Consider the following 18630-nt stretch of genomic DNA (forward strand, 5'->3'; position numbering starts at 1 on the left):
ATCCCAATGGTGTTCCCTTTACTCAGTAATTCCCATGTGTTTGGTCTTCCTCCTAGATGCCGTGGTCTAACTTGGCCTCTTGGGCAGTAATGATCTTTGTAATTAGCAGAGGTTATAGATTTTTCCTAAAATCAGGGGCAATCCTGTATCTTTCTGCTGAGTCTGTTTCAACTTCAATACGTAGGAAGGGAATCGGCAAACAGAAAAGTAAGTCTCTTGTCTGATTCTTCCCCACAGCATGAAAGATGGGTGACTGTATGCTCTTTCGATCCTACAAAGGAGGAAAAGCTGAAACCAGACCCACTGAATGCCGACCTGGATACGGAGAGTAGCTTATCAGGGATCTCAGTGCCCAGGATAGTAGGACGTCTCTACTTGGCTCTCCAATGGAGGCCACTGGGATTGGTGTTGGTACAGGGCAACGTGGAGTTGCCTGCACAGATCAGTGGGTCTCATATTTTCCATATAGGATTCACCATCATGCTTGTTAAAAATGCAAAATTTCAAGCTGCACCCCAGAGAGGCTGTTCCTGGACATGTTCTGAAATGGATCTCTGCACCAAAGATCTTTCTAATTCTTAATATTGTATATGTCCCTGCTAGGAAGAACTGGAGGCTGCTATGATCTTTTGATTTTTTTTTTTTTTTTTTTATAAAAAAGGAACCGGGTGTAAGCTAACTACTAACCACAATCAGAATGGAAGCATCTGGTTATTGTCAATTCCCCAGGGTCCTGTTTATCAAAGTGTCTTCCATAGACTACCTGGCTCTCACCCTCGGGTAGATTCCTGGCTCTTACCCCTGACCTGAATGAGAATTTCCAAGTCCCAGGCCCAGCCATGTTTATTTATTTATTTTGAGAGAGACAGTGCAAGTGGGGGAGGGGCAGAGGGAGAGAGAGAGAGAGAGAGGGGAGAGAGAGAGAATCCCAAGCAGGCTCCACACCTGTCAGCACAGAGCCCGATGCGGGGCTCGAACTCACGAACCTCGAGATCATGACCTGAGCCGAAAACCAAGAGCCGGAGGCTTGCCTGCCTGAGCCATCCAGGTGCCCCAGGAATCTGTACTTTAAAAGACTTTCCAGGGTGCTTTTGAAAGATACTATAGCTGTTTTCCTAGCGGCTAAGTCTTCTTAGTAAAAGGTTGGAGACGGACGCTATTGGAATGGGGGCCCTACATGCTGCGGCCTGATGGCTGAGCCTCTCGCCTGGGCGAGAGGCTGTAGGTAGGGCGAGCTGTAGGTAGAAACAGCTGACTCACAGGTGGTATTTTAGGAACATTGCCAGGAGCCCTGTGGGTTTGGTCAGGTCTCTTCATCTTTCTGTGGCAGTGTTTTAGTCTTTACCATGGGCATGAGAGGAGTGCCTGCTTCACGGAATTGTTGTGGGGATTCAAGGAATAGCTATACTTTAGATCGGCGGAACAGCGTCTGGCCCACAGTAAAAGCTGTGGACACGACAGTTGCTGCTGCCGCTCACTTCGACAGTTTGCCAGTTCTTGCTCTGAGCACCTTTGAGCCCCGGTTACACGTCGATCGCCTGGAGCAACAGCAAAGGCAGTTGTGTCAGAGGTTAACCGATGGACTGATAGTCTGTTGAGGGCAAGCTCGGTGAGGGAAGCAGAAAGGGGCACGTGGAGGAGGCAGAGGGCAGGGAGCATCCCTGAGAAGGGCCTGGGGGGATAGGACTTTGCCGGTCTGGAGGGGGGTCCTGGCCTCCGCTTGGACGAGGCGAGAGGGTGTGTGACAACGGGGGAGGGCTTCCCTGGCCCCACCTGCCACTGGCTTTTCTCTTCCAGTCTTCACGGCACTTTTTCAATCGGTCAGTTTATGAAACGTCCTCCCTGGGATCAAAGCAAACCGCTGCACCCAATAGCTTCAGAGAAAATCCCATCTTACTGTATTTCATCCCACACGAGTACAAAGTGCCTACTGTGCGCTGGACACCGGAGCAGGTACGGAAAGTAAAATGTGACCCTTGCCCCGTGGAGCGCCTGATCTAGCTTTGAACTGCAAAGCCATAAACTCTTTAAACCTGGGACTTAAGACTCCAGCCTTGCTCACTTGACACTCCGGGACATGAAGTGCCTAGGATTGCAAACAGCTGGTAACTGATTAACGTCCGCAGTCAAGATCATGAAAAGAAAGACGTTAGAGACGGGTTGTGCCTGCCGAAGACCTATGATCCCATCAGTGGACGTTCGGCTGGGCAAGAAGTGTGCTGGGCTTTCGTGTTCTTATGGCCTGTCTTTGGCCAGAAGGCAGTGTGTACGGTGGGAAAGAGCTCTAGCTTACTGAGCGCTTCCTAGGTTTCCGGTACCTGTGGTTTCCGTAGGTTATCTTTCAATCCTTACAGTAGCTTCATTAACTAGGCACTGCTGTCCATTTCACACACGGAAAGCAGGTGCTCAAAATGGCACAGCTAGTCAACGGCAGAAGTGGGATTTGAGTTCCTGTCCATCCGATTCCCAGAGCCGTTGTTAGAGTATATCGTTTAGATAAGGATAAGAAGGAAGGGAACGATAAATGCACATCGGGAGGCAGGGAAAGGTGGGGAGAATTCAACAGCCCCGCAACTGCCTGTTTGAAAAGCTAACAGGAGAGATTTTAGCAGGAGGGGGACCAAGGCAAGAGTGTTGCCCTTTTCTTTAGAAAACAAATAGCAAAGTCCTAAACCCCTGCTTCCTGGCTTCGGAACGAACAAATATTCATTCTTTTAATTGCTTCAAAATTTGAGAAAAATTAAACCATACATTTAAGAAATTAAAGCCTCCTGTGTTTTCCTCTCTTATACTCAGAGCCAATTATTCTCACAAAGTTTATGTTTCTCATGAAGTCTCCTATTTATCTAGTCCCTCCCCACCCCCCCTTTTTTTTTGTAATGAAAAAAAAATTTTTTTAATGTTTATTTATTTTTGAGACAGAGAGAGACAGAGCATGAACAGGGGAGGGGCAGAGAGACAGGGAGACACAGAATCCGAAACAGGCTCCAGGCTCCGAGCTGTCAGCACAGAGCCCAACACGGGGCTCGAACTCACGGACGGTGAGATCATGACCTGAGCCCAAGTCGGCCGCTTCACCGACTGAGCCACTCAGGCGCCCCTTAAATTTTTTTTTTTAACGTTTATTTATTTTTGAGACAGAGAGAGACAGAGCATGAACGGGGGAGGGAGAGAGAGAGGGACACACAGAATCGGAAGCAGGCTCCAGGCTCTGAGCCATCAGCACAGAGCCCGACGCGGGGCTCGAACCCACAGACCGCGAGATTGTGACCTGAGCTGAAGTCGGACGCCCAACCGACTGAGCCACCCAGGCGCCCCCCACCCCCCCCGTTTTTTTTAATCACTAAGATTGTATTTGCTGACCTAAGCCATCTTTAGCCGTTGGGCAAGTTCGGGTCCTTTTTGAGAACACTGGTGGCTTCCCGTGGTTCGAGAGTGTGGGCAATGGCTCTCTACCCACCCTTACGACCTCACACTCGATGGCTGCAGTGACAAGGAAGTCCGTCGCAGATCTCTGCCCATCCAAGGCTGACTCCGGGCTGTCATGCCTCCTGTTTTATTGTTCCGGAAGCCCACTCTCTGCCTGAGGAAATGCTTTTCTGACAGGAAGTGCTCTTCTGACCACAGGACTGGCCCACCTGCCCACAAAGTAGGTCTGAGATGGAGACAGGCAGGCCCTGGACCTTGAAGATTGCTGATATCAGAGACTCTCATACGTCCTGCATGCAAGAGTCGGAGGGCATGTAAATATACGCAGTCCTGTGCTGGGGCAGGTACAGCCCATACTGCACACCTCTTCCCCACACTGCATTCGGTGGCATAGTGTTGGTAGCTTGAAATTAACCATGGTAGGGATATTTACAGCCAGGAAATCAACAAACACTACAGGTAAAAGCTTGTTCCCTCTGAGATCTGGTTGTTGAACATTTATCCGTGCATCACTGATACTTTCTTTCTCCCAGTATAAATACATTTTTCCAGTTCTTTACTATTACAAAAAAAAAAAAAAAAAAACCAAACAAAAAAAAAAAAAAACAAAAAACAACCCACAATGATATGGTACTTCGTTATATGGTACTTTGTATACACGTCTGTGAATCTCTATTTAGAGTATATAACTGGAAGTGGAGTTTTTAGCTTGTGAACTATGCACATTTCAGCTTACTAGATAGCATCAATTGCTGGTCTGCCAGCAATGTGTAAGATTTCCTATTTCCTCACTTTCTTGCTGACATTTGGTATGGCCAGCCTTCTTCATTTACGCCAATCTGAGCTTGAGGTAGCATTCATTGTTATTTAAACTGATATTTTTTGGGGCGCCTGGGTGGCTCAGTCGGTTAAGCGTCCGACTTCAGCTCAGGTCACGATCTTGAGGTCCGTGAGTTCGAGCCCTGCATCGGGCTCTGTGCTGACAGCTCAGAGCCTGGGGCCTGCTTCGGATTCTGTGTCTCCCTCTCTCTCTGCCCCTCCCCCATTCATGCTCTGTCTCTCTCTGTCTCAAAAATAAATAAACATTAAAAAAAAAAACTGATATTTTTCTGATTACTTGTGAGGTTGAAAATCTTTTTACATGTTTATTGGACATTTGGGAGGTTTGTGGTGAATTTTGTGTTCACACTTTGCCCGTTTTTCTCTCGGATCATCTCTCTCTCTCTCTTTTATTCTATATTTATTTGTAGGTATTCCTTTATATATCCCGGATAACTTACTCTCACTCAATTATATGCAGTATCAATGTCTTCTTCCATCTGTGGCTGATCTTTTAACTATACTGTTGTGCCTTTAGTCACAAAAAGTTTAAATCCTGATATAGTCCAACTTACTATGCTTTATATGTTTTTTTTTTTATTGTTTAAGCAATATTTTCTGATCTCGAGGTTAAAAACATTTTTTCCTATATTTTTTCAAGTTTAGATTTTTGCATATACATCTTTCATCTATTCAGTTTGTGTGTGTGTGTGTGTGTGTGTGTGTATGAATGGTGTATGAATTTAATTTTTTCCTCATGTGGAAAGGCTGTTGTCCCCACATTACTATTGAAAGACTAAAGTTTCCCTATGGACTTTTTGGCTCCTGTCATGTGAAATTCCCATATAGTCTTGCATCTGTTTTGATAGTCTGTTCCATTCTGTAGACTAATTTTTCTGTCTTTTTTTTTTGGCAATAACACACTCTCTACTATAACTTCAAAAAATTCTTGATATTCCATTAGGGCAGTTCTTTCTCCTTGTTCTTTCTTTTCAGTTTTCTGATCTACTTTTGGAAGTTTACTTTTTCATGTAAATTTCAGAAAGGGTTTGTCAGTTCATCAAGTTTCACAAGAAACTTGGCAAGATTTTTACTGGAAAATCATTTAATTTGTAGACAAATATCAAAATAATGACCATCTTTATTACATGAAGTCTTCCCATTCATGAATATTTTATAGATATAAATATGTGTGTGTGTGTGTGTGTGTGTGTGTGTGTGTGTGTGTGAATAGATCTATGTCCTCTGATAATTGCTCAAAACACTTCCATAAAATTTTAATTATTTTTATTGGATTTAAGTACTTTATAGATATTTTATAGATTGTTTTGATTTATACTGTGGAATGGGTTTTTTTTTTTTATCTGTTATATTACATGAACAGTTTTTGATGCTATATAGGAATGTTATTGCTGGTGTATAGAAATGTTACAGGTTTTTATATATTCATCTCAATATTATCCTTTTCAAACCTTTCCCTGGTCTGGGGAGCTGGAGATTTTATGTTAAACTTGGTATCTGTTCTTAAAAGGATCAATGACATTTCCTTTGGTTATTTTTTTTAATGCCACAGTACATATGTGAGGGTCAAAGTTTCTAAAATGACGGCCAGGGCAAGGTCCGAAAAGTATTTATCACAAGGTGTATTTGCTAAATGTGTTCACTTGCAACAATGATTTGGATTAGATCCACTTGTGTTCTCTCTTTCATCTTGTTTTGTGCCCACATAGCAGCTGTATCTGTAAGTAGAGTTCTTCTGTTATGAGTGTTCAGAAATATTAATTCTGGTATATGTTACCCATTTTCTGTATATTTATTTCTTTCAGATTAAACATCTCTCTGAAGGAAATGGTAAGAATCAATTGAAATGCATAGAGAGTGTTTCTGAACTTTCTTTTGTTCAGCAAGATTAATAAGAATTTTTCCCTACTTTTAACAGTGCATGATGAAGATTTTGATGAACAGAGGGATATTTCAGAAATCAATTTTGGTGGGTATAATTTCTGCATTATTAATGCCTTGAAATAATTTTAAATCTTATGATACAATTGCTGAACAGCTCTTATCTCCATGATAGAGTATTGGGTAGCTTTAGGGGAGAAATGTCTGTTGGTGTTTCATTGGAATTTGCTAAGTTTCTGAAAAATGGAAATGATAGACCACATTTTCTAGAGAAACTAGTGAGTGCTCCATGGATTTAGAAACATATAACATGATTTTTGTTTACAAAAATTTCAGTGTTCCTGTCTTTATTTTGAAAAAAGGAAAGAAAAGTCGATGATTATTCTTCTTGCTATATATATATATATTTTTTTTTTTGTATGTACATGTAATATATGCCTAGGGCTATATTTAGTGGGGGGGGGGGAACCCAGCCCCTCTACTGGTGTGTCATATTCATTAACACCTGTTTGCTTAGGATTTAGAGAAGAGTGTAAAGGTATTCCATTTCAACATCTTGGCTGCAAACATTTTTATTGAAGGACTCCAGCAATCTGGTCCATTACCAAGAGGAGAGAGAAGCTTTTCTCTCTCTTGTTCTGTTTCTAAAATGAAGGAGAAGCCTTTACATTCTGGGTATGTTTGGTTAGGATCGGTGGGAAACAGGTATTCACGATCCTAAATACCTTATCAAGAGCTTTCCTATCCAATTGCCAAATCCTGTAATAGAGTAAGTGCTAATTTTCATTTTGCAAGAAGGGACAGGAAGCTCCTTGTGGTGGAGGTGATCTGCCCAGATCACAGATGGCAATGATGGGGCTCACTTCAGTTCTTCTAACTCAACCCAGTGCTATTTGCAGACTACAAAACTGGAAAAACCCAGAGCTAAAGGTCAAATTTCGTGGCTTTGTCCCATTTACAGGACAGGGAGGCTAGTTAACATATAATTGGAAAAGCTTGAAATAGTTTTAAAGAAATAGTTCGGTAAGGTAAATGGGTGAACGGGTCTCAAGACTTCAGAGCCAGGCATGAAATCATCTCTCTTTGGTCAGGCGATCGAGGTGTATGTACCTGAGAGGATCGGCTGTATTTTAAAACAGGGCTGGCACTAGTTAGAGTTTTTTCCTTATCACATCCTTATTTTTCTAGACAAGATCATTCTTCTATCTTAGAGCCATTGTTTTCATCTCCACCACCCGCTCTGAGCTGTGTGACTCCAATGAAGAAATTTTACCATGTGGGTTTTTTCTCTTTTTAGGTCATCCCAAGCAAGTTACCAGGATTGTTAGGGTTAGCTACATTGCCAGATTCTACATCACAAAAACTGTCCGGGAGAAACCACACACCGGAAATTGTTACCTTTTTACCTATCTTGTCTCCATGCCTCACAATTTAACCTTTCTAGCCCAAGATTTGCTTTTTTTCAGACTTTTCATTTCACTTAAAGAAATTCCCCCCGTCTGGATCAGTAGGCTCAGATCCTCAGAGCTGCCCCAACTCTTATCTGTCTCCCAACATGCACACCATCTATCAGCAAATGCTATTAGATCTACCATCAAATTATATCACGAGTTGTGACTTTTGAGCACTTTCCCTTTTCCTGTCTTAAGTCTAAGGCATCTGGGTCTGGCCATGTTCTTGCGGTGGCCTCATAACTGTTCTTGCCTTCCTGCCCTCACCCTGCACAAGGCTCTTCCTCCCAAAGTAGAGAGAGCTCTCCTATTGATATGATTCGGGCCATGTCACTTCTCTTATCCAATCTTCCAATCTTCCAACACTGACCAGTGCTGGTTGACATCTTGTCCAACACAGAATAAAGCCCCTGGAACCTTGATTCCCCAAATGTGTTCTGCAGGTCAGTATCACTTGAACCACCTAAGAGCTTTCCTAGAAATGCGGCATCTTGGGTCTCACCCCCACCTCCCTTTTTACAGACCCCAGCTGATTCCCTGCACATTAAAGTTTGAGAAGAGTTGAACTTAGCCAGCTGTCTGATCTCTCCTTTTTTTTTTTTTTTTTTTCTACTTTCTCCCTTAATTACTTGGATTTTCCAGCCACCCTGACCTCATAGCTATTCCTCTACAAAGGTGGTTCTCAGTGTGTGGTCCCCCAGCCAGAAGCATTAGCATCGCCAGAGAACTTATTAGAAAGGAAAATTCTCGGGCCCTGCCCCAGACTTGCTGACTGAGAAGCCCTGAGGGTAGGCTCCACCATCTGTGTTTAAGAAGCCCTCAGGGGATTCTCAGGCTAAAGTTTGGAAAGCTGCTCTGAGACATCAAGGCTTTCCTCATTTCTATTTGCTGTTGCCTTTGCCCTCAATACTCTTCCTTTATTCCCCATTCCATCAGATTTCTGCTTAAATGCCACCTTCTCAGGGAGGCCTCCCCTGACCACCCTTTATAAAATGTGAACCCTCCCCTGCCTCAACACTTTCCCCCTGTTGTTCTTTTTCTCTTTTATTGCTCTTTTCACCATCTGCTACTCGAGTTCATTTATTTGTGTGTCTCTCCTCCCTCCCCAGTCAAGAATATCACCTCCTTGAGGGCTTTGTTTTATTCCGTTACATCCCCAGCAGGTAGAACAAAGTCTGGGACACATCAGGCACTTAATAAATATATGCTGCATGAGCAACTTGGGTAGTGAATCTCCTGAGGCTTCTTTTTAAGGGATATGTGCTTCTTTGAGAATTCCTCCCCCCAGCTGCCCTACTCTCTCACACCTCCATGACCTCATTTATGCTGACCAGCCTGGGCGCCAAGGTCTGAATGGGCTTGTTCATATCACTCTGGAAGAGTCCAGCTCTCACCTGCATCCCTAATCCAAACCAGGTGTCAGGAAATGTATGCTTTGGTCATGACATGCCTAAGGCAGAGAGGGGATAGACCAGCACATAATACCCCTATCAAAAAGGCAATTCTACGCCGATGAGGCAGTCGTGTCATTGCTATTTGTTTTTGTTTAATTGTGCTGTTATTGTATACATAGGTTAGGCTTATGGAGGTTAGGAAATGTGTGCATGGAGGGGCACCTGGGTGGCTCAGTTGGTTGAGTGTCTGACTCTTGACTTCAGCTCAGGTCGCAATCTTGCAGGTCATGGGTTCAAGCCCTGCACTGGTCTCTGTGCTGATGGTGTGGTCCTGCTTGGAATTTTCTCTCTCTCCCTCTCTTTCTGTCCCTCACACACAGACTCTCTCTCAAGATAAATAAATAAACTAAAAAAAAAAAAAAAAAAAAAAGAGATGTGTGCATGGGGAAAGGGATGATTCAAGGGTAGCCTTAGTCATTAGGAAGTGAAACCACAGCTTATCCTAATACTTATCCTAATACCTACAACCCCAGGGGTGTCCTTTATCATGAATGAGTCATCAGCTTTGCCAAATGGGACCTCTGTTACCATGTGAGGCTGTGGTGATAATTCTCCAGCTTGGTTTCCCAGCTGTAAATCAGGAACTGTTCTCACAATGAAATAATCTACCGACCCTGTTTGAAGTCCTCTGTGTTTTACAGGGGAGGCTGCTTATCAAATATGAGGGTTATGATAAGAAGAGACATTCTTTTACGTGCTCATAATTTTCCCCACAAGGGTCTTCCCTTTTAAGAATCCTATTTTCAGAAACACAATGAGGCCAGACTCAAAGGATACCATCAGGGAGAAATTTTATCGTGCTAAGCTCCTGATAGATATTTGGAGATACAGTTTGAGTGGATTTATCCATATTTGCCTGGTCTTTATTGCAAGGGCATTATCTTGAGTTTGGCTTTGGAGAGTACCATTGTTTATTCATGGGGCAGAGAAAAATCAACCCATTTACCTACAGTCATGAAGAAGGATGGAACAAGAGCAGAGAGTGCCCTGAAAAGCAGGTCAGGAGTTCTCAAGCTCCCTCAACTGTTGACCACCTAGTGCCTTACTTCCTGTCTCAAGATTCCCTTGTGCCCTCCTCAAGTACGAGAGATTTGGAGTCAATGATCAAAAAGATGCCTTCTAATTCATTGCTTACTTTTAAGATTCTTGGACCAGGTTTCTTATTCCAAAATGAGACCAAGGATGTGATAAGACATGATATTTATGGGTTGTTTACATTTACTCAATTAGAGGAAATTTTGCCTATTTCAAAGTGACTTTTATCACATGAAGATGAACACTGAAAGATTTACAATGGAAAAGATTAATTTTATTATGAGAAATGCCTTTTAGTGATGCTCACTCAAATATGTATGTTTTTAAATCTGCATCTAGCTGAAGGCTTGGACCTCTTTCAAGGGGACATCCTCCTAAGGGTGAGTACCTGTTAAGGACATAATGACGATCCTCAGTACTGGCTGTTTTTTATGACTGGGAGCCTCTGCTGTGTCCAGCCCTGGCATGGGCACTGTGGAGGACATGAAAGAATCTAATCTATCATCTGTACCCACAGGGGCTTCAACTGTGGTCGATGATAACAAAAACAGATGAAAAATAAGTAAACAGTTCAAAAAGTCTATAATTACCATATTACATGTTCACTTATTTTTCCCAGTAAGTGAATGAGAGAAGGAAATGCACCAATATATGTATCTATTTTTGAGAGACAGAGACAGAACACAAGCAGGGGAGGGGCAGAGAGAGAGAAAGAGACACAGAATCCGAAGCAGGCTCAGGCTCTGAGCTGTCAGCACAGAGCCCAACACGGGGCTTGAACTCACAAGCCGTGAGATCATGACCTGAGCCAAAGTTGTATGCTTAACCGACTGAGCCACCCAGGTGCCCCAATGCACCAATATGCTTAAAGTGACTATCTCAACTTTTAGAAATTGTAGGTCTTTTAAATTTTGTCCTTAATACTTTCTCTGAAGTTTCCAAATTGTCTATAATGAACTTCAGTCACTTTGGTCATCAGAAGACAAATGTGATTAAGTTGTTTGAAATTGTATGACAGGTTGTTTGTGGTGTGAAAATTTAGTGAAAGAGGAGGCCAGGGGGGCCTCAAGGATTGCCTTCCTGGTCATCTTTGCCTTGTTTCCACAGAACTCCAGAAATGGCCTGAGAGACCCTAACACCAGATGGAAGTTCCCCATCCCTTACATTCTGGCTGACAATTTGGGTAATATTAATTGTTTTAATTAGACACTTTGGGTTTTACTCTTCTCCCTCCCCACTCCTCCTGTTCATCAGCTTCAGATTGGGAGTAACACCATTGCATATGAGAGGTTCCAAGTCCTGATGGTTCTTTATCCCATGGAATGGAATGTATGACTTTACACTGACACCAGGGCAGCTTAACTGGTTGGAGATACAAGAGGTAATTTTAAAAATTACAGAATATCAAATAACAATTTAAAAATGCATAACACATTACATTTTAATAAAACCAAAGGCACCATAAAGAACAAAAATACAATGAAATATAATTTGGCTTCACCACGGTGAAAAACTTACACTTTATTTTTTAAATTAATTTACTTTTTTTATGGTCGTGTCAGTATTTTCTTTTTCTGTCTTTTTTTTTTAAATATGGAATTTATTGTCAACTTGGTTTCCATACAACACCCAGTGCTCATCCCAACAGGTGCCCTCCTCAATGCCCATCCCCCACCCTCCCCTCCCTCCCACCCCCCATCAACCCTCAGTTTGTTCTCAGTTTTTAAGAGTCTCTTATGGTTTGCCTCCCTCCCTCTCTAACCTTTTTTTTTCTCCTTCCCCTCCCCCATGGTCTTCTGTTAAGTTTCTCAGGATCCACATAAGAGTGAAAACATATGGTGTCTGTCTTTCTCTGTATGACTTATTTCACTTAGCATAACACTCTCCAGTTCCATCCACGTTGCTACAAAGGGCCAGATTTCATTCTTTCTCATTGTCAAGTAGTACTCCATTGTGTATATAAACCACAACTTCTTTATCCATTCATCAGTTGATGGACATTTAGGCTCTTTCCATAATTTGGCTATTGTTGAGAGTGCTGCTATAAACATTGGGGTACAAGTGCCCCTATGCATCAGTACTCCTGTATCCCTTGGGTAAATTCCTAGCAGTGCTACTGCTGGGTCATAGGGTAGGTCTATTTTTAATTTTTTGAGGAACCTGCACACTGTTTTCCAGAGTGGCTGCACCAGTTTGCATTCCCACCAACAGTGCAAGAGGGTTCCCGTTTCTCCACATCCTCTCCAGCATCTATAGTCTCCTGATTTGTTCATTTTAGCCACTCTGACTGGCATGAGGTGGTATCTCAGTGTGGTTTTGATTTGTATTTCCCTGATGAGAAGCGACGTTGAGCATCTTTTCGTGTGCCTGTTGGCCATCTGGATGTCTTCTATTCATGTTTTCTGCCCATTTCTTCACTGGATTATTTGTTTTTCTGGTGTGGAGTTTGATGAGCTTTTTATAGATTTTGGATACTAGCCCTTTGTCTGATATGTCATTTGCAAGTATCTTTTCCCATTCTGTCAGTTGCCTTTTAGTTTTGTTGATTGTTTCCTTTGCAGAAGCTTTTTATCTTCATGAGGTTTGCCTTTGGGGATGTGTCAAGTAAGAAATTGCTTCAGCTGAGGTCAGAGAGGTTTTTTCCTGCTTTCTTCTCTAGGGTTTTGATGGTTCCCTGTGTCACATTCAGGTCCTTCATCCATTTTGAGTTTATTTTTGTGAACGGTGTAAGAAAATGGTCTAATTTCATTTTTCTGCATGTTGCTGTCCAGTTCTCCCAGCACCATTTGTTAAAGAGACTGTCTTTTTTCCATTGGATATTCTTTCCTGCTTTGTGAAAGATGAGTTGGCCATACATTTGTGGGTCCAATTCTGGAGTCTCTATTCTATTCCATTGTTCTATGTGTCTGTTTGTGCCAATACCATGCTGTCTTGATGATTACAGCTTTGTAGTAGAGGCTAAAGTCTGGGATTGTGATGCTTCCCGCTTTGGTCTTCTTCTTCAATATTACTTTGGCTATTCACGGTCTTTTGTGGTTCCATACAAATTTTAGGATTGCTTGTTCTAGCTTGAGAAGAATGCTGGTGCAATTTTGATTGGGATTGCATTGAATGTATAGATTGCTTTGGGTAGTATTGACATTTTAACAATATTTATTCTTGCAATCCATGAGCATGGAATGTTTTTCCATTTCTTTGTATCTTCTTCAATTTCCTTCATAAGGGTTCTATAGTTTTCAGCATACAGATCTTTTACATCTTTGGTTAGGTTTATTCCTAGGTATTTTATGCTTCTTGGTGCAATTGTGAGTGGGATCAGTTTTTTTATTTGTCTTTCTGTTGCTTCATTATTAGTGTATAAGAATGCAACTGATTTCTGTACATTGATTTTGTATCCTGCGACTTTGCTGAATTCATGTATCAGTTCTAGCAGACTTTTGGTGGAGTCTATCGGGTTTTCTATGTGTAGTATCATGTCATTTGCAAAAAGTGAAAGCTTGACTTCATCTTTGCCAATTTCGATGCCTTTGATTTCATTTTGTTTTCTGATTGCTGATGCTAGAACTTCCAACACTATGTTAAACAACAGCGGTGAGAGTGGACATCCCTGTCGTGTTCCTGATCTCAGGGGGAAAGCTCTCAGTTTTTCCCCATTGAGGATGATATCAGCTCTGGGCTTTTCATAAATGGCTTTTATGATATTTAAGTATGTTCCTTCTATCCAGACTTTCTCAAGGGTTTTTATTAAGAAAGAATGCTGAATTTTGTCAAATGCTTTTTCTGCATCTATTGACAGGATCATATGGTTCTTATCTTTTCTTTTATTAATGTGATGTATCACGTTGATTGATTTGCGAATGTTGAACCAGCCCTACAGCCCAGGAATGAATCCCACTTGATCATGGTGAATAATTCTTTTTATATGCTGTTGAATTCGATTTGCTAGTATCTAATTGAGAATTTTTGCATCCGTATTCATCAGGGATATTGGCCTGTAGTTCTCTTTTTTTTTGATATGAGAGGTAATTTTAAAAATTACAGAATATCAAATAACAATTTTAAAAATGCACAACACATTATCATGTTAATAAAACCAAGAGCACCATAAAGAACAAAAATACAATAAAATATAATTTGGCTTCACCACAGTGAAAAATTTACACTTTAAATAATAATAGAGGTGAATCTAAATATATTGTCAGCATACTGATGTCTTCCCCTGTTGTTGCAAAACAAACACTCCATCCTTTTGAGAAATAGAAAAGTCTATATTTCACATCTTCAGAGCCCTTCCTCCTCAGAAGTAATAATTTCAATTCTTTTCTCTCTTAAGATAAAGGACTGGATAAGTTATAGTTTGCTCATTGTTATAAATAACACTTGGGGGAAATAAATAAATATTTGAAGCCACGTGTGGACACTGCCTGACCTCAAGCAGGTAACTGACAGCTGAACAGCCACGATGATGCAATGCCTGTGAGGCCCATCTCATGGATGGGGGAAGGTCAGAGGAGAGGGGAGGCTGGGACAGGCTTGCTCTATCTTAATGGGCTGCCAGGCTACTCCCATTCTCAGGACACATAGCTTATGTTTCAATATTTTCCACCACTGTTATTAGTGCTGATCCCTTTTCTGGAGAAGAGCTAGATATAAACAAATGCTGTTGTCCTCAGTTATTTATTTACTTATTTATTTATTTATTTATTTATGGAAATTTGAGTTCTTATTCCCCCAGTGTTTGCCAGCACGTTTGCAAATTTATGGAGCACCCATATTTATTGATATGTGATTGAAGAAACATCAACTTTTGAGAGGGGTATTTTCCCCATTACACTTTTTCTTCCTGTCTGTCGCACCTGCTCTGTCCCCCTTCCATCAAGACATGGACATGATTTTTGAATCACTATTATGTGCTGGCCACTGTGCCTTCACCTAATATTGTATTTAAGCTTCGCCATGCCTCGGTGAGGCAAAAGTCAGTGCCTCACAGACTTTAATGTGCGTAAGGCCCCCCTGAGGATCTTGTGAAATTGCAGAGTGGGTCAGGGGTGAGGTCTGAGATGCTGCACAGCCGATACTAATGTTTTTGGTCTGCCGGCCACAGCTTGAGTAGCAAGGTCTCTTTAGCAGTAATGTAGGTAACAGATTAAAAGAGCAAGCTGGAAGACAGATGGCCTGAAATAAGGTAGCAGCAGTAAAGATACAACAGTGGTTCTTAAGTAGTATCACAGGAGAATCACCTTTAGGGTTAAAAAAAAGTCCAGATGCCTGGGCCCAAACCATTGGAAAAAGCCAACTTACTAGAGTTTCATTTTCGTTTATAATTCTTTTATCAAAGTTAAAGTTACATGGATTGAAATTCACAAATCAGTGTAAAAGTCAGTGGCTTTTGATAAACACGTAAACTTATGTAACCCATGCTCCCATCACTCCAGAAATTTCCTGTGTGCATTTCCAGCCAATCTCTACCCCACGCTCCCAAAGACACGACCATTCTTTTACCTTATACATTAGTTTTACTAATGTATACCGATTTACCGATTTACTCATGTATACTGGTTTACCGATAAATGGAATCACACAGTATGTACTGTTTTGTATCCAGCTTCTTTTGCTCAACATGTTTTTGAAGATTTTCCATATTGTTGTGGACCAGTACTTAATTCTTGTTTTACTACTCAGAAATATTCCTCAGTATTATGGCAGCTGTTTATCCCTTTTTCAGTTGATGGACATCGGGTTGTTTCACATTTGTGAAAGTCTTGTGTACAAGACTCTGATCATTGTGTACAAGTCTTTGTGGAAATGTATTTTTTAATTTATCTTGGGCCAATGTCTAGAAACAGAGTTGCTTGATCATATGGCAAATATATGTTTAACTTCAATGAAAATGCCAAGCAGGTTTCCGAAGTGGCTGTACCATTTTTCATTCTCACTAACGATGTAGCAGTGTTCCATTTGTTCCACATTTTCAGTAACATTGGCAATGTTTACCTTTTTAATTGTAGCCATTCTGGTGGTTGTAAAATGGACTCTCATTGTGATTTTAATTTGCATTTTCCTAATGACCAATGATATTTCCCACATAGTCATGTGCTATTGGCCATTTGTGTATCTTTTTTTATGAAATGTCTGTTCAACTCTTACCATGATTTTTTAAAAAGTTTTATTATAGTGAATATTTTCTCCCAGTCTATGACTTGCCTTTTTTGTTTGTTTTTTAAGCAGTGTATTGATTTATTAATCTTTTCAAAGAAGCAACTTTTGACTTGTTAATTTTCTCTTGTTTGTCTGCTTTTTATTTTGTTGCTTTTCGCTTGTCTTTATTATTTCCTTTCTTCTACTTCCTTCCAGTTTAATTTGCTCTTCTTTTTTTATTTTTATTTTTTATTTATTTTTTTAACGTTTTATTTATTTTTGAGACAAGGAGAGACAGAGCATGAACAGGGGAGGGTCAGAGAGAGGGAGACACAGAATCTGAAACAGGCTCCAGGCTCTGAGCTGTCAGCACAGAGCCCGACGCGGGGCTCGAACTCACGGACCGCGAGATCATGACCTGAGCCAAAGTGAGCCGCTTAACTGACTAAGCCACCCAGCCGCCCCTGATCTTCTTTTTTTTTTTAAATGAAGGTGGAAATTTATATCATTGATTTTAAAACTTCATTTTTAGAATATAATATAATGCTATATATAATATGGCATCTAAATCTGTACATTTTATTTGAAACTATGCTTTTACTGTTTTTCACAAATTTTGCTATGGTTGTGTCTTCACTAAAATTTAGTTTAGATATGCTCTAATTTCCTTTGCAATTTTTTTAAATCAATGGGTCAATTAGAAGTGTGCTTTTCAATTTACAAATGTCTGTAGCTCTTCTAGACATTCTATTATTAATTTCTAGTTTAATTTTGTTGAGGTCAGAGAACATATTATATAAGATTTCAATCTTTTGAAATTTACTGAGACATGTTTTGTGGTCTACCTTTGTAACTATTCCATGTGCACTGGAAAAGAACTTGTATTTGGCTGGTTTGGGGCATGTTATTTTATCAACGTCAAATAGGTCAAGGTGACTGTGTTGTTCAAATACTTATATCTGCATAGAGTTTTGGACTTATTGTTTTATCTGTTACTGAGAGAGAGGTGTTAAAGTCTTTGACTATAATTGCATGTTTGTTTATTTCTTCTTTTTGCATTTGCATGAAACTGCTCTTCTGTGCAAACACATTGTCATATCATCTTGCTAAATTGACTCTTCTCATTTAGAGAAGTATCTCTTTATGTCTGGCAATCTTCTCTGTTTTGAAGTCTACTTTGTCTAATTTAAATCTAGCTACAGCAACTTTATAAAACTTACTGTTTGCACTGTGCATCTTGTGCAACTTTTTACTTCCAACCTATCAATTTTTTTTATATTTAAAGTGTCTCTTTTTCAGACAGTATATATTTGGGTCTTACTTTTTTATACAGTCTATCAACCTCTGAATTTTAACTACAGTATTTGGTGTATTTATATTTAATGTCATTATTGATATAGTTTGATTTAGAACTAACAGTTATTATTTGTCTTTTATTTTTGCTTTTATTTCTTCTTGCCTTCTTTTGGTTAAATCCAAGAATTTAAAATTTCACTTGGGGCCTGTAGTGGCTTTTCAGCTCAATCCCTTTGTATTGTTTTGTGAGACTTTGCAGTAGGGATTACAATTTGTAGACCTAATATGTGACAGTATCCTTAGACTTAATATTGTGCTGTTTTGCATAAAATGTAAGCATTTTAGAACAGTATAATTTCATTTGTAACCCTTTCTTTTGTGCTATTGTTGGCTTATACTTTTCAACTGTATACTTTATAAACCTCATAATACAGTGTTATCATTTTTGCTTTAATCAGTTGTCTTTAAAAAATTTTTTTTTCAACGTTTATTTATTTTTGGGACAGAGAGAGACAGAGCATGAACGGGGGAGGGGCAGAGGGAGAGGAAGACACAGAATCGGAAACAGGCTCCAGGCTCTGAGCCATCAGCCCAGAGCCCGACGCGGGGCTCGAACTCACGGACTGCGAGATCGTGACCTGGCTGAAGTCGGACGCTTAACCGACTGCGCCACCCAGGCGCCCCTAATCAGTTGTCTTTTAAAGTAATGAATGAAAAAAATTCTCTATAGTTACTTTTATACTTGATATTTCTGGTTCTGTTCATTCCCCCTGGAGATCTGGGTTCTTAGCTGGTGTCATCTCTCTTTAGCCTAATGAACTTTCTTTAGCATTTTTTGTAGAGCAAAACTGTTGGTGACAAATTCTCTTCTTTCTTCAAAATCACCTCTTTTTTGTCTTCATTTTGAAGGACTTTTTTTTTTTTTTTTTACTGGAAATAGAATGTAAGCTGATAGGATTTTTCTTTCTTTCTTTAAAGTTGTAATTATTATCCTTTTCCACATTTTATTCTGAAAAAACTTAAACATACAAAAAACTAAAACCATTGTACAGTGAACACTCATATACTCATCACCTACATTATACAAACAACATTCTGCTATATTT

At 40.4% G+C, this 18630-nt stretch overlaps 1 protein-coding gene across 1 annotated transcript in view; it reads left to right on the forward strand.

Annotated features, from left to right (window-relative positions):
• The first annotated feature begins 5879 nt into the window (after positions 1 to 5879).
• The window catches only part of MEP1A (meprin A subunit alpha), a 36622-nt gene continuing 23871 nt past the window's right edge, over positions 5880 to 18630 (forward strand). Inside the window, exons 1-5 of the mRNA XM_045498464.1 lie at positions 5880 to 5989; positions 6075 to 6099; positions 6188 to 6238; positions 10430 to 10470; positions 11198 to 11273. Coding sequence (XP_045354420.1) covers positions 5903 to 5989; positions 6075 to 6099; positions 6188 to 6238; positions 10430 to 10470; positions 11198 to 11273 — 280 coding nt within the window. The 5' untranslated portion in view covers positions 5880 to 5902. The remainder of the gene's footprint in view (positions 5990 to 6074; positions 6100 to 6187; positions 6239 to 10429; positions 10471 to 11197; positions 11274 to 18630) is intronic.

The sequence above is a fragment of the Leopardus geoffroyi genome, chromosome B2 (assembly GCF_018350155.1).
Source record: "Leopardus geoffroyi isolate Oge1 chromosome B2, O.geoffroyi_Oge1_pat1.0, whole genome shotgun sequence".
Lineage (NCBI taxonomy): Eukaryota > Metazoa > Chordata > Mammalia > Carnivora > Felidae > Leopardus > Leopardus geoffroyi.